The sequence below is a fragment of the Leopardus geoffroyi genome, chromosome D2 (genome assembly GCF_018350155.1).
Source record: "Leopardus geoffroyi isolate Oge1 chromosome D2, O.geoffroyi_Oge1_pat1.0, whole genome shotgun sequence".
In the NCBI taxonomy this organism is placed as follows: Eukaryota; Metazoa; Chordata; class Mammalia; order Carnivora; family Felidae; genus Leopardus; species Leopardus geoffroyi.
The window spans coordinates 24,391,769-24,406,961 of record NC_059334.1 but is presented as its reverse complement, the minus strand read 5'-3'; the positions used below and the strand labels follow the sequence as shown (position 1 = coordinate 24,406,961).

Here is a 15,193-nt window from a genome sequence, read left to right as displayed (position 1 = left end):
CTCAAGCTGGCTCTCTAATTGTAGCATTTAGAATTGGCATTAACATTGCAGATTTTCAAACAAGTATTTATTTAACTGTAGCAAACTATTAGCTACAGTAGCACATTATTAAACAGAGAATGTTTAACAATTTTGTTGTCAATTTGGATTAATTAGAAAAACATCACATTTTAGCACCCTAAATAACAGTTTGAGGAGTTATTTGAATTGAAAATAATTCAAGCTTCAGCAAAATGAGGCTTAATTGCTTCAGTTTATCTCATTTTTTAAAACATAGACTTAATTTTTCTATAAGAGAATATGGTTAAATGGATCTATATTATAGTTTGATAATATTTGATGTAATAACTTTGTTGGCTGGCCCTGGAAATGCCTGTGTAAGCGATTTGTAATTACAGGGAAGAAAGCTATACTCTGCCAGGTGATTGAAGAGTTTGATTGAAGAGTTTAAAGAGTTTGGAAAAAAATTTTTTTTGATAAATATTCAGCCATTTTGCTTTTGGTGGTTCTAATATTTCAGAATTTCACTTACCTGCTAAAGCATTAAGTTTAATCAAATTTAGAAATACCTAATGGATCTCAACTTTAGTGTAATCTATGACCTACATTCTATAATACTCAAGTTACTTACCAATATTAGAGCTTTCTTGTATTTTCTCACTGAAATAAGTATTTTAGGAATTTATATTATGCATTGCTCATATAGAAGGTGTTTTTAGAAATATTACTTAAAAATGCCAGCCAACTGTATTTATATTGTACATCTTACACCAACCTGAGGAAATTGAGATTTGTGTTTGATTTGTAGTGTGCCTTATTCAATTGAACTTTTCACTTTGTGATGAACTAATAAGCAAGCTAATGTTCTCCAGTGTGACAAACTAAAATTGAGTATAAAATACTGAACTTGATTCTTTTTAAACTTATGATTCAGTGAAACATTATCTTGAAATAATCAATGAGTACTTTTATTTTTTACTTAATGAATTCCCTATTTTAACTTAAATACTAGTGCGACCATAAAGTAATTAGTATCCTGAGAGTTTATGGCTTTAAATCTACTACATTACTTTAGTTATACCTCATGTAGTTCTAAAAATAATTTATATACTTGTCTTATGTGAGTTTATCAACTTAAGTACATCAGTGTATTATTTCAGTGCATTTGGAATATATTTTGCCTAAAATGCTTATGTGCTTAATTCAGTAAGAGAGTAAGAGAAGTAGACTTAATATTTTGTTTTCAAGTTTTGGCATATGATAATGAATATCTTTGCAATCTTTTTAACAAGCCTACTGAAATGCAATGAGATGGTGTCATACTCTTCTGAAAGTTAGTTATACTTCAAAATCCCACCCAATCTCCAAAAGCTCTCTTAGAACGAAACAGTAGTCAAATGGAAAGTTTTTATCTTATCACATATTTGAAGTACCTAATTAAATTAGCCAGTAGTTAATTAGCTAACCAAATTAAGTAGAGACCAAAAAAAAAAAAAATGTGCAAAGAATACTCTTGGAAATATTGTCCCAGAAATGGAATGCTAATTTCTTCTTTTTTTTTTTTTTATTTAGGTTTATTTATTTTGAGAGAAAGCGAGAAAGTGCTAGTGGGGGAGGGGCAGAGACAGAGAGGGAGAATCCCAAGCAGGCTCCACAATGTCAGCATGGAGCCTGATGTGGGGCTTGAGCCCAGAACCTTGAGATCATGACCTGAACCAAAGTTGGATGGTTAACTGACTGAGCCACCCAGGGACCCCTGAATGCTTATTTCTATGTGCAGGATATTAGGAAATAGAAAATTATAAAATATTCAAGGGACTGATTTGATTTAGCAGGAGATAACTATTTTGAATTTTTTTTTTTTAATCATAATAGTGTGTTCTAAAGTCAGATCTGGGAGTTTCTTGTATACCTAGAGATTTTTTTACTTGAGATTTTTTACTTAAGATTTTTTTCTATTGTCATGATAATGTTTTCCTCTCCCCATTTTATTCTCTCTGCAGAGCCACTCCCTTCCTTTAGCACCTGAGTTAATTTATTGTTTTAGTATGTAGTTTTTTTGAATTTCAAGGAAATGATATATGATATTATTGCATATAAATGTATAGCGGAGAATAATTTTTTTGATATTTGTTAGGTTTTTATAAGGATAAAGTACTCCTGAGCAGCAAGTTCATGGTTGGGAAGCTCTTTAACTTTTTCAGGCAACTATAATGTAGTAAGTTAGAAATATAATTTGTGAAGTGGTGATCCAAGGTATTACACTTCCTAGGACACTTCCAAATATTGTACATCTTGCTTATAAATAAATATTCACAGAAGACTTTCATTGTAGAGTAACCCAGTATATAATCATCAGGAAATGTAAAGCTTACAAGAAAAATCAAAGAGAGTGTCTGTATGTATTTCTCTTTTTTTTTTTTTTTTTCAACGTTTATTTATTTTTGGGACAGAGAGAGACAGAGCATGAACGGGGGAGGGGCAGAGAGAGAGGGAGACACAGAATCGGAAACAGGCTCCAGGCTCTGAGCCATCAGCCCAGAGCCTGATGCAGGGCTCAAACTCCCGGACCGCGAGATCGTGACCTGGCCGAAGTCGGACGCTTAACCGACTGCGCCACCCAGGCGCCCCTGTATGTATTTCTCTTAAAGCCAGCTAGCTGTTGACTAAACATCTTGAAGTTTGAATCAAGTAGTTTATATTAACTGGAAGTCATTATTATGCATGGATATATGTCAGGTTTTAATATTTAGGCATTTGTGAAAGGTTATTAAAACATTGCTTATTAGAAAAGATCTTTTTTTCATTAGGTTTTTTTTCCTTTTGACAGTGATGCGAATTTTGAAAGTAAAGAACGAGCGGCATGTAAAGGAAAGATTGCCATATCAGGTATGCTGTAGATGGGTTGTTTTCGTATTGCTGAATAAATTGTATAAAGTATCTTCCTAGAACTGGTGGGATTTCAATTCCCTGCGCCCATTCTTTTCTTTCATTTTATTTTGCATACCTCTATCTATATTTGTTCTAAAATCTATCTTTTCTTTCATTTTATTTTGCATACCTCTATCTATATTTGTTCTAAATTTGTTTTTATCATTTGCTGTACTTTTGTGTAAGATTTTATAGTTTGGAAAAGCTGTTCCATATGTACTACATATATTATGCGGTTTTCTGTTCAGCGTAGTTTTGTGAAATAGGTAGGATAGTTCTCTTTTCTTAGACTTGAAGATTAAATAACTTCCTGTAAGTCATTGAGCTGGACTGCAAACTCAAATCTTTGACTCTCTGTTCCTTTTCTGCTCAGAAGTTTCAATAATATTTTTAATGTTTGTCCAGGCTAGAAGCTCCTGGGTTGGAACAATGTTTGTCTTGCCCATTACTATATACCCTGAAGCCAGCATGGTGCTTATGCATAGTAATTGCTCATTGATGTTGATTGGATGGATGACTGTTTCTTGTTTTCCATAGGATAAAAACCAAACTCCCTTCTTCCCCAGAGTTTTCCCTTCTGACCCAACTCTTTTTCTAGCCATATCTTCTACTCCTGTACATAAACTGTCTGCTTTAGCCAGACATTTCTCTCCCTGTTCCGTCAATACACTGCCTGCTTCTGACAGCCAATTAGCTCTTGAAATAACTATATTATCTTCACGATCTGTTTGCTCATCTATAAAGCCTTCCCTGTTATCATTCCAGCTGGAAATGATGTTTTCTTTCTTTGAATTCCTAATGCAGGTAGAAGACCCTTTACCACTAGATGGCACTTAATGCTCTGTTGTCTCAGTTTCTCCAAAGTGTTAAGGAAACTAGACAGTGGCTTGGAGATGCCACAGATTGAAATGAACACAAGGCTGACTCGTGTACACTAGTTAGATAATGTGCCTTTTACAAATATTATCTCATCAATACATTTTGGGTACAGCAGACCTCCATCACCCCTTAAGCAATAACTAGCTTGTTTCATTGGCCCGAAGCCTTGTTCTCTTAGCTCCAGGGAACATGCTGCTGCATTTCAGGCTCTCTCACCCAAGGAACTGTTTTTAGAAATGTCTTTATGGATAAACAAAATTCTCATGCAGGAAGGATAGATTTGGATTTTACAGGATGTAATTGTCCTAAATCATAGGAATTGCCCTCAGCAAAAATTCTTCAGAAAAATAACTGTATAAAAATCTGTTGCTTGTTTTATGGTTATTTATATTCATGTTTTCATCTTTCCAATTATAAGACTGGAATAAAACATGTTTTATACCTCCTTATATGCTTTTGATGCCAAACACAGTACCTTTACATAGTTGTGCACTATGTTCAATACATTTTAATGTGAATAAATAAAGTATTATTGATCTTTAAGGGAGATTTTCTAAAAATACTTTAAACATAATCTTCTATTTCTTGCTTCTGATTTAGTGCCAGTAAGTACACAAATGAGATGTGTTAAATTGCTCTTGAAGATTCAAATGACATGATAGACTTAACATCTATTGACATCTTATAATAGTTTATTGGCTACAGCAATTTGTGAAAATAGCATTTACTGTACATTTAGAAGAGTGATAAAGTAAAATCAGTTAAAATAAGAAAAAAAACTATTTTCCTGACCACAAATACTTCAGTGTAGAAATTAAACTTATTTCTGCATGTGTTCCTTCTTTCCAAAAGATAATTTTAAATTAACTTAAGGAACTGGAAGTCTCAGAAAATTACATATGTAATTTCTTTTCATCTTTGCTTAGTCTCAATTATATCTTATCTGTATATTTGTAAAAAACTTGTAAAAAATAAATGAAGAAAATTAAAAACGAATTCACCTTAAAATGAAACACATTTTCTTTTGACATTGGGATGAAAATGTGACTTTGGTTTTGATCAAAATGAATATTTGCTACAAAGTTTCATAATGTTCTGAGTTTTCTCTGATTACCAGGTGAAACCTGGGTTTTCCATTTTCAGCTTTACCACTCATGGCCAGATCATTACAAAATTAAAAAGAATAATTCAGGTATATCCTGATCATTCCCACTAAGCACCAAATAATTGTATTGTAGCAATTGTCTTAGCTTATTCACTGACTACTAATTCAATATCTAAAGCCAAGTCAGTTCACAAAGTTCAAAAACAAAAGTTTTTACTTTTAAAAATAATAGAAAGACTTCTAGGACTTGATAGCATCAAGTTAGCCATTGTATTACATATGTCTCTTTCATTTTATAATACAAGTGTCAATGAAGACATAAAAAGAGACAAAAGCAAGAGTACTGTAAACTAAAACTGAGTCAACCATTTGCAAGAATCTGTAAGGAATTTCTACTATTTGAAGCTGAATTAAAACACATATTGGTAGGTTACACATCCTTTGTCATCTGAACAGTAAATAGACCACCTGGTAAATAGATAAGAAATGTGTGCCTTCTCTCAAGGATTTGACTTAGCTAGGCATGGGAAAAGGCAAGACTGCTATATGCCATAGACTATTGGTGTATAGCAGAGAAAGTCAGGGTTCATGTTCCTCCCAAGATAGTGTAAATGGTTAATACCACCCTAATAGGACAAGAACAGCTGTGAACAAGAACAGTTGTGAAATGAAATGAGTCAGCAACTGTGGTCAAGCAAGAAGCAGGCTCTTTGACAGGGTAGCAGCCAAGTCATAATTATAAAACAATAAAGACAATCCCATTAAAATGAAGAACAAAGTAAAAATGTCTATTATATCAACATAATTTTAACACAGTTTTAGAAATTGCAGCTAAAATAGCAAGAATGAAAGATGAAACTACTAAAAAGAAATAGAGAAACTGAATACTATTTTAAAATAAGAAATTGCATACCTAGAAAATCTAAGGAAAGTTACTGAAACACTATTTGAACTAATAAAGAATTCAGTAAAAGTGGCTAGATTCAAGATAAATATACAAAAAAGTGGTAATCTCTCAAAACCAGCAATAACCAGTTAGAAAATATGGCAAAAGGGTCTCTTTTACAATAAAAATAGCAAAAAACCAAAAATATCAAATACCCCAAGCATAACCTTAATAAAAATGTAAGGATGACTGTATCATGCTACTATATATATTGACAGAATATTATAAAGTTAATGGCTCTCAAATTAATTTGGACAGTAGAATTCTAATGAAACATTTTGGAGGGGGAGTTTTGACAATATATTTCTAAAATTCACATAAAGAAATTAACAATTGGGAATAAGATGTTTTGGAAGGATATATTTCTAACCGATGACAAAGTATATTATAAAGATTCAGTAGTCATAATAGTATGGTATTGGTACTAGGATAGACAGTAATTAATAAATGATTCAATTAGATCTGTAAAGCATATAGCCAAAGAAGAGATACTTAGTCAGAATGGCATATATGATAAAGAGCCATTTAATCATTAAATCAGCAAGGAAGAGAAGTCCTATTAGATATATAAATGGAGTTGGAACAATTATTGTTATAAAAAGAATCTTTATATTTTTATTACATATACCCAATATTCTCATATAGATTAAATAATTAACTTTTAAAAGTATAAACCATAAACTATGTAAAGAAAAAAGTGGGTCACGGATACAAATATTCACTGAACTGACTAATAAATGTGTTGACATTCTTCTTGTTAATCAAGAAAATACAAATCTAAACAAATCTTATCAATTGACTATTAAATTAGTAAATATATTTTTAAAATTATAGTTGGATGAGATGTATATAAAGTATTTAGCTTGGTACATGGAGAGAGCCCAATAAGTAATATTTTTTATTAAAACTGCTAAGGCAGCAGTGGTAAGGGCACTCATACATACCTACCTGGTTGGATAGGGTAGGGATGAAGGAGTATTGTAAAGTTTTTCTAGAAAGGGAATTAGAAATAGGCATTAAGAACCTTAAAAAGAATTCTAAACAAATGAAAATGTGGACATAGGATTTAAAGTGAAGTACAACAGAAATGTAGCCAAATAGCTTATGTTCATAAAGAGTTGAAGGTATTTGAAAGTGGCATAATTAATAGGTATAAAAACATGCACATAAATGTCCTAAGTGTAATTGGGAAATGTCTTAAACAGAGAAATTTTCCACAAAGGTTTGAGGTATTTATACTCTTGAGTAATTAAAACAAATTTCACTTTACATTGAGCTTTCTACTGTTCTGTGTTATGCTGTAATTCATACATCTTAATCTATTTGGTAGAACTTTGATTCTCTTTGAAGGTATATAGATAACATAGGAATGTCAGGGGAAAATTGTTAATTGAGTATTAAAAGTAAAGGGAAGGATGGAGGAAGCTAAGAAAGAAAAATTTTGACTGTGACAAAGGTCTAGATTAACATCTGAAATAAGGATCATTAACACAATTACTTTCAAATTTGAAGCATGTGTGAACGAGAGAAAATGTATTTCCACCACTTTTAGAATACATACCTTTTTCCTGGTCTGAAAGAAGGAATGCATTGCTCTTTTTAGTTTTCTTAAGGGAAATGCTGTAGTTTGTGTAGTTTGTAACATGAATATACAAAGATCTTGCAAATTCTTTTGTAGACAGGTTAAATCTTCTTAATGGAATGAATTTGGTCTGTATGTCACAAACAATGATCTTAGACAAGTCATGGAGTTTTCATCTTTCAAGTTTGCATAGTAGAAGCCCTGAAGTCCTTTCTATCTACTATTTTATGGTTTTGAAATGTTTTTAGCTATGTTTGTTGCTACTGCTTACCCAAAGGAGAAATTCAACTATTTCAAAAACATAAATCACAAAATGAAAATGTTATGGCATAAGCGTATTACAGATCTTACTTAATTTCTTGAGTCATAATTGGTAGGATTTTATAGTAAATTATTTAAATAAATAGAACAGATTTTATATTCCTAGTCTAAGCTATTTTTGAGAAAATATTGCCTGTGTTAGAATATTTAAATAATAAATTTTATATTGGCTTTAATGGTCAGAATCTATTATGGAATTCAGAGGTTTGTTTCACTCTAAGAAATGAAATTTATCAAGACTATTACTTGTCATTTCTTTTTCCCCTCCTTTGTAGATATTCGAATACCACTAATGTGGAAAGACTCTGATCACTTCAGCAACAAAGAACGTATGTATGATTTTAATTTATAATTGGAATGTATTCTTTAGGGTATAGTAAATTTGTGATTATTGAGAGAAGAGCTGCTTCCATGGTGAAATAAATTGATGTCATTTGACAGAATAAGCAGTATCTTGCTGAACTGTGTTTTTTCCTAGTTTTAGTAAATATGTTGTAATTGCTTGATACTTACTAAGATAATGCCTATCTGATGTACTTGTAGTTGTTGATTGGAACCTAGGCAAGGACAGTAACAGGTTGTGGGGAAGAGAAGTGTGTAACAAAGGAAAATGTTTAAGGAGAAAAGGTAAAGGCAGCATTTCTATCTGACCAGAATCTGGGAGATCTTTTCTGCCTTGTTTTGTTACTTCAGATTATTTAATAGGATGTAAAAGGGAAAGATTTTTAGCTTGATCTGATTTTTCCCCCTTCAGCATTTTATGGCTTTATATAGTCTTCACAAATCCATGTATTGCTAAGGTCATAGAAATTAACCTCAAATGATTTCTAGCTGTTAGAGGCAAAGCAGAAAAGATATGATAATCCTTTATCTTTCTTGTCTATTGTGATAGCTTTGTTCTTCATACTTTAAAAACTGAATCATATTGAGCATAATTAGTTTTATATGAAGAATCCAAAATCAGGTTAGTATATTTGTTATTCAATTAGGAAATATAATTTACTTTAAAATGGAATGCATATGGGGATTAAGCGTATCTTTCTGATTACTATGGAGAATAAGTTTTTCTGAAGAGCTACATTTTCTCAATAATGAGGTTTTGGCCCTTTAATCACCTAATACTTTTAAAAAACATCACCAAATTAAGAGGCTCAGCAGCTATGTTTTTTGGACTCACATGTCTACTTTTTATTGTTTTTGTGGTTTCCTCCCTTGCTGTCAGTTTGGTGGAAAATGTTTTGATGTTGTTAACGTGCCTGCTTTTGGTCTCTCACAATAGAGAACTTCTTAAATAGACTTGGATGCCAAATGACAGAGGTCGTAGTAGTATATATACAATAATAAATTTGCTATTAAAGCTTACAGAGTTTTCTAGGAATAAAATTTATGAATGTGGTGGTTACAGTAGGCTGCTGAGAGGCCTATATTTTCGGTTTTAATTTTTGATACTTCCTGGCTTAGTTGCTTTGTTCTGGTTGGGTAAGGTATTAACGTGTACTGACAGAGCAGTCACTATAAAAAGTTAAGGTTACAGTGTACCATGTATGAAAATAAGAGTCTATGAATAAATATTTGAGATAACTTTGTCATTTTCAAGGAGCTTTTAACGTAATATAGGTATGATACATCTCATGGGGCACTGTTTTTTCCCTAGGATCACAGCACTATGCCATTTTCTGTTTATTCAAAATGGGAGCTGAAGTTTTTGATACTGACATGGTGATTGTGGATAAAACAACCACAGATATATGTTTTGAAAATGTAACAATATTGTAAGTATATTTAAATCTTCAAAGAATGAGAATAATTTAAAATTCTAAAATTCTAAAATTTTAAAATTCTTTAAAGGAAGACAAAATTTTTGGGTCTTTGGATTATTTTTGAAGCATTAAGATGTTTAAATGTTAAATTGCTTTTGAAAATTATTCAAAAGAAGTCCATTTTTGCATTTGAAACTTTTAAACGTAAAATAAAGTGGAAATCATGTAGTATTAGTAAATATTTGACTCATTGGATATGGTAAATTTTTATTAATTTTTATTAATATTTATAGTGTTATTATTAACCAAGCTATGAATACAATGGAGTCTCATTATACCAGTATTTTCTAGAGAGTTAATTTGGGGCATAAAACAGGTTATTATATTTCCTACAGGATGTTTAGGTATAGCAATACTAAAATAGTTATAACAACTTTACTTATAAGATAGTCCTGAAATATGTACCATAGGAAAAGCACTTTGGTAAAATTTCAAGATGTTCTTTTTCTTATGGAGTGCTCCTTTCATGTACTTCAAAACAATAAAAGATTGGGTGATCCTCAGGGTTGTTTTTATTGCCCCTGCTCTTTTACAGGCTCATTTTATTGTGGTCATAATACAGAGCCAGAAGGAACTCCTCAGGTAGCCATAGAAATCATTTTTAACTAACATAAGTTTTTCCTGGCCCTTTCAGAGGTGCTATTGGCCTAAATCAGTGTGTGATTTGTATTTCTTTCAGGGTTTCAAAAACACCATCTTTGTATCTAGATATTAATAGCTACTTAACTAATAGTTAAGTAAAATTGAATGTCCACGTCTTTTGCCATTTTCAGCTATGGAGGTAAACAGTTGAGATTTGAGAGTAGTTTTGCCACTCACGTAACATTAGAAAAACTATTGCAAGCCATGTTTTGTGGCTTCTGTCCAGTGTCCCATAAATAACTGTGTAGCATGGAAAAATAACATGTACTGTTCTGAGTTATTAGCAGTTGTGCAGGCCTTCTTACAAACTCTTTTGAACCAAAGGAATAAGGAATTTATTTAGGATCCCCAAAATATCACCAAATGTTTACAGAATTGAGACTAAAAGGATAAATTTCCTTAGTTATCTAAATACATTTATTTCCATTATCAACTTTGCTAGTGCATTTTTTTCTGCCAAAATTGTCCTTTTAATGATCTCTTTACTTCACATCACTTTGTTATTATTTGTTTTTACCACAAAGGCAAAATTATGATTTTTTTTCATTGAAAGAATGATGTGAGTTACTTGGGAAGACAACACGTGATTTATAATTTTTTAAAAAAAATCTGTAAATATTTTAAATTGTTCCAAAAATAACTGCTGACAAATGTTCTAAATGTTGTTTAAAAATGTGCCTTTGTTATGATTGCTTTTAATAAGTATTCAATATTTATGAGTCTCTGGTTTTTCTCTAAATATTGACATTTGTTAGTCATTACCAGGAATACTGTATGTTTAAAGGTTGCCAAGTAAACTATAAAAATATCTGGGAGTTACTCCTTGGGTGTATCCAAACTATAGATTGGCCATTTTTATTCTCTAAGACTGATGGATCTTCCATCTAAGGCAACATCTACCGCTGATGGCCCTCTCTTGCGGTTTTAAGTAAATTTTATTGTTAGTAACACCACCGCAATCTTTTATAGCAAAGGTAGTTCACTGTGTTTGGAAAAGGGTAAAGCCAATCTTAGCATTTGCTAAAATTGCAGAATTTTTGCATATGGGTATAATAATGCATTGAGTACCTTTTATGCTAAGTTAAGAATGCAGAGATTACCCAGGCAGCACTCTCCCTCAAGGAGTTCCTGCCTTGTAGTATATAGCACTTTATACTGTTTCTTGCTTGCTTGTTATCCTTTTTCTTTAGTACTATGCCTGTATACATAGATTGAATTGAGTTAACTTTGTCCTATTTTAGAAGCTCTGGAAGTTGCAGTGACTCTCTCAGGTCATTTAGATACTAAATAAACACAGGGAGATTCTGCCTCATTAACATATATTAACATAAACTCATTTCAAATTGTGATTTCAAATGTTATGAAAACATCAAAGGGTGTTATGATTTTATTTTCTACCAAGTTAAATTTCTAACATTATGAATGCTCTTGATTTTAGTAATGAAGCAGGGCCAGACTTTCAGATAAAGGTAGAAGTATATAGCTGCTGTACAGAAGAATCTTCTATAACCAACACACCAAAGAAACTAGCCAAGAAGCTGAAGACATCTATAAGTAAAGCTACAGGGAAGAAAATAAATTCGGTGCTTCAAGAAGATCATGAAACATGCTTGTCCTACAGTTGTGCTATTTCGTAAGTTTTTTCGTACAGTATTTATAGTGACATAGTATTACTATATATTTGTGACGTTTTGAAGTATTGTATGTGGAGTAGAAATTTACATGTTAAATGGAAATAACATCCTGAAGCAGAAACAAAACTGACACTCACCCAATTGAGATATCCTTAATACCTTCCTTTGAAAGTAGGAAGTTGGGTAACCGTGTTTTTTAGTGATTTGGAATTCCAGTATCTACCACAAAAGCAGAGACGTTTTTCTTTCTTTCTTTTTTTAAAGTTTATTTATTTATTTTGAGAGAGAGAGAGAGAGAGGGAAGGAGGGAGGGAGGGAGGGAGGGAGAGAGAGAGAGAGAGAGAGAGAAAGGGAATTCCAAGCAGGCTCCATGCTGCCAGCGCAGAGTCTAACACAGGGTTCGATTTCACAAACTGAAATGGTGACCTGAGCCAAAATGAAGAGTTGGACGCTAGCCTACTGAGCCAGCCAGTCACCCCTGAATTGTTTTTCTCAAAAATGGACTATCTTTATGTCAGAGTGTTTGCTGTGTGTCAGTCTAACTGGATTTCTATATATGTCATGCATCATTCTTACAGATTTTTTTTTTTAATTTTTTTTTCAACGTTTTTATTTATTTTTGGGACAGAGAGAGACAGAGCATGAACGGGGGAGGGGCAGAGAGAGAGAGAGAGACACAGAATCGGAAACAGGCTCCAGGCTCTGAGCCATCAGCCCAGAGCCCGACGCGGGGCTCGAACTCACAGACCGCGAGATCGTGACCTGGCTGAAGTCGGACGCTTAACCGACTGCGCCACCCAGGCGCCCCCATTCTTATAGATTTTTAACAATATTTTATCTCTTGATAACAACCTCATTACCATAATCACATCTAACAAAATAAAAAATAAATCCTTAATATCATCTGATATCCAGTCTGTATTCAAATTGCCCCAATTGTGAAAATGTCCTCTTATAATTTGTGCAAATCAGGATCCAGATAAGTTCTACAATGTTCCATTTGAGTGATTACGTTTCTTTTAGTCTTTGATTATTCCCTGTCTACTTTTTTCTTGTCATTGTTTATTGAAGAAATCAGATCTTGTAGAATTTCCCATATTTTGAATTTAGCTAATTGCATCTTTGTGGTCTTTTTAAATACTTTTTCTATCCCTGTGTTTGGTAGTTAGATCTAGAGGACTGATTTGATTCAGGTTCTTTCTGGGTAATAATACTTCATATTGATTATAGGTACTTCCTACTGTCTCCCATTAGGAGGACTTGTCCCACTTACAGTTATGTTCAGATTGACCAGTGGGTTCATGTGTTGCCAGCTTAATCCATCCTTTATAAAGTTCCCTATCAATTTTTTATCTAATGGTTTTAGCAGCTATTGCTGATTATTTCATTAAGGATTATAATTTGCTGACTTTCTAAATTTATCATGCCTTTTTTTTTAAACTTGGAATTTTCTCAAGAACTTTCCTTCATGAATTCTCTGGGTATAAGTGCAAAAAAATTGATGGAGGAAAGGGAGAAAAAAATACTTGATTCTTTTATTTACCCAATTTTAGAATAATAAATTGATGTCCTAGCAACCATGGAGGTAATCAGTGTTTGATTTTATTTGAACTCTTGAATTGTTGTATATATTTGTGTTTCAATCTGTTACAGTTGTTATTCTCTTTGAAGCCAAGTTGTCCCATCTTTGATAAGTGGGAAATCTTCAGTGACTCCTGCAGCTTTTGACACAACCTAGTCTCTGATAGCTTCTTTGTTTTTCTGACACAAGGTGTTCGATATTCATCTTGTATTTTTCTGCCCAGACTTGGTTTCTTCAAGGAGCCCTGGTTTGTTTCAGATACTTTCTTCAAACATTGTGTTTATTACTTCACAAACAGTTTTATGTTATGTTTCTTTTCTTTTTAAAAAATGTTTATTTTACTTTGAGAGAGAGAGAGAGAGAGCGAGAGCGAGTGAGCATGAGTGGGGGAGGGGCAGAGAGAGAGGGAGAGAGAGAGGATCCCAAGCAGACTCTAGGCTCAGCACCCAGCCTGAAGTGGGGCTCGATCTCATGACCGTGAGATCATGACCTGAGCCAAAATCAAGAGTCAGTATGCTTAACTGCCTGAGTCACCCAGGCTCCCCTAAGTTTATGTTACTTGAGAAAACTGTTGATCAGTCTACATTCCCAGAATTTCTTTGCATGTCTCTATAGAGTTGGCTCTTCAGCATGTCAATAATTTTACTATGATTACAAAAAGCAAAATATTTCAGGTATGGAAAATGTTTTGGGATTCTAGCATTGTAGCTTTCAGTCTATTTTGCTTGAGACCCATGCTAAGAAATACCCTCATGACTGAGTGTACAGCAGAATAAGCAGATAGATTTCATGAGGCAGTACTTAGCCCTACGTATTTATAACACCGTGATCAGACTTTTCTGTTCTATATTTTGTTTTTTAAAAATGCTGTTTATGAATCATAAATTGATGTCATGATTCAGTGAATGGGTCCTATCCACTGAAAAACAGTCATAGAAGATGTAAGTCTTTTCTCATAAAAATGTCATTAAAAAGTATTGTAATATTTAGTAATACTATATTGTATTAAATATTTAATATATATTAACTATATTTAATACAACATATTAAATACAAATGTATTATAGTACAAATACAAATGTGTTATAGTACAAATATTAATACAATGTTAAGTACAATATTAATTCAAATATTAACATAATAACAATATTGACTGTAGATACCATGCTGTAAATTATATCCTCTTGACTTATTTATAACTGGAAGCTTGTACCTCTTGACTCCCTTTCACCCATTTTGCCCATTTGCCAACACACCTGCCCTCTCACAAACACCAGTCTGTTCTCTGTATTTATTAGTTTTCTTGTATCTTTGTTTTGTTTTTAAGTTCTACATAGAAGTGAAGTCATATGGTATATGGTGTTTGTCTTTTTCTGTCTGACTTACTAGCATAATATCCTCAAGGTTCAACCATGTTGTTGCAAAGGGCAAGATTTCATTCTTTTTTATGGCTGAGTAGTCGTCCATTATATAAATATACAACATCTTCTTTATTCATCCATTGATGGACACTTAGGTTGCTTCCATATCTTGGTTATTTTATTTTTATTATTATTTTTTCAACGTCTATTTTTCAGAGAGAGAGAGAGACAGAGACAGAGCACGAGCAGGGGAGGGGCAGAGAGAGGGAGAGACACAAAAATCTGAAGCAGGCTCCAGTCTCCAAGCTTCAGCACAGAGCGCAACGTGGGGCTTGAACTCACGAGCCATGAGATCATGACCTGAGCCAAAGTCAGTCGCTTAACTGACTG

The 15,193-nt window shown here is 32.8% G+C and overlaps 1 protein-coding gene across 3 annotated transcripts in view; it reads left to right on the top strand.

Annotated features, from left to right (window-relative positions):
- The window catches only part of RTKN2 (rhotekin 2), a 72,633-nt gene that overhangs the window by 17,681 nt on the left and 39,759 nt on the right, over positions 1-15,193 (top strand). For all 3 annotated transcript variants that reach the window (XM_045437538.1, XM_045437539.1, XM_045437540.1), the window contains 4 exons: positions 2,831-2,889; positions 8,040-8,093; positions 9,419-9,536; positions 11,665-11,859. In XM_045437538.1, coding sequence (XP_045293494.1) covers positions 2,831-2,889; positions 8,040-8,093; positions 9,419-9,536; positions 11,665-11,859 — 426 coding nt within the window. The remainder of the gene's footprint in view (positions 1-2,830; positions 2,890-8,039; positions 8,094-9,418; positions 9,537-11,664; positions 11,860-15,193) is intronic.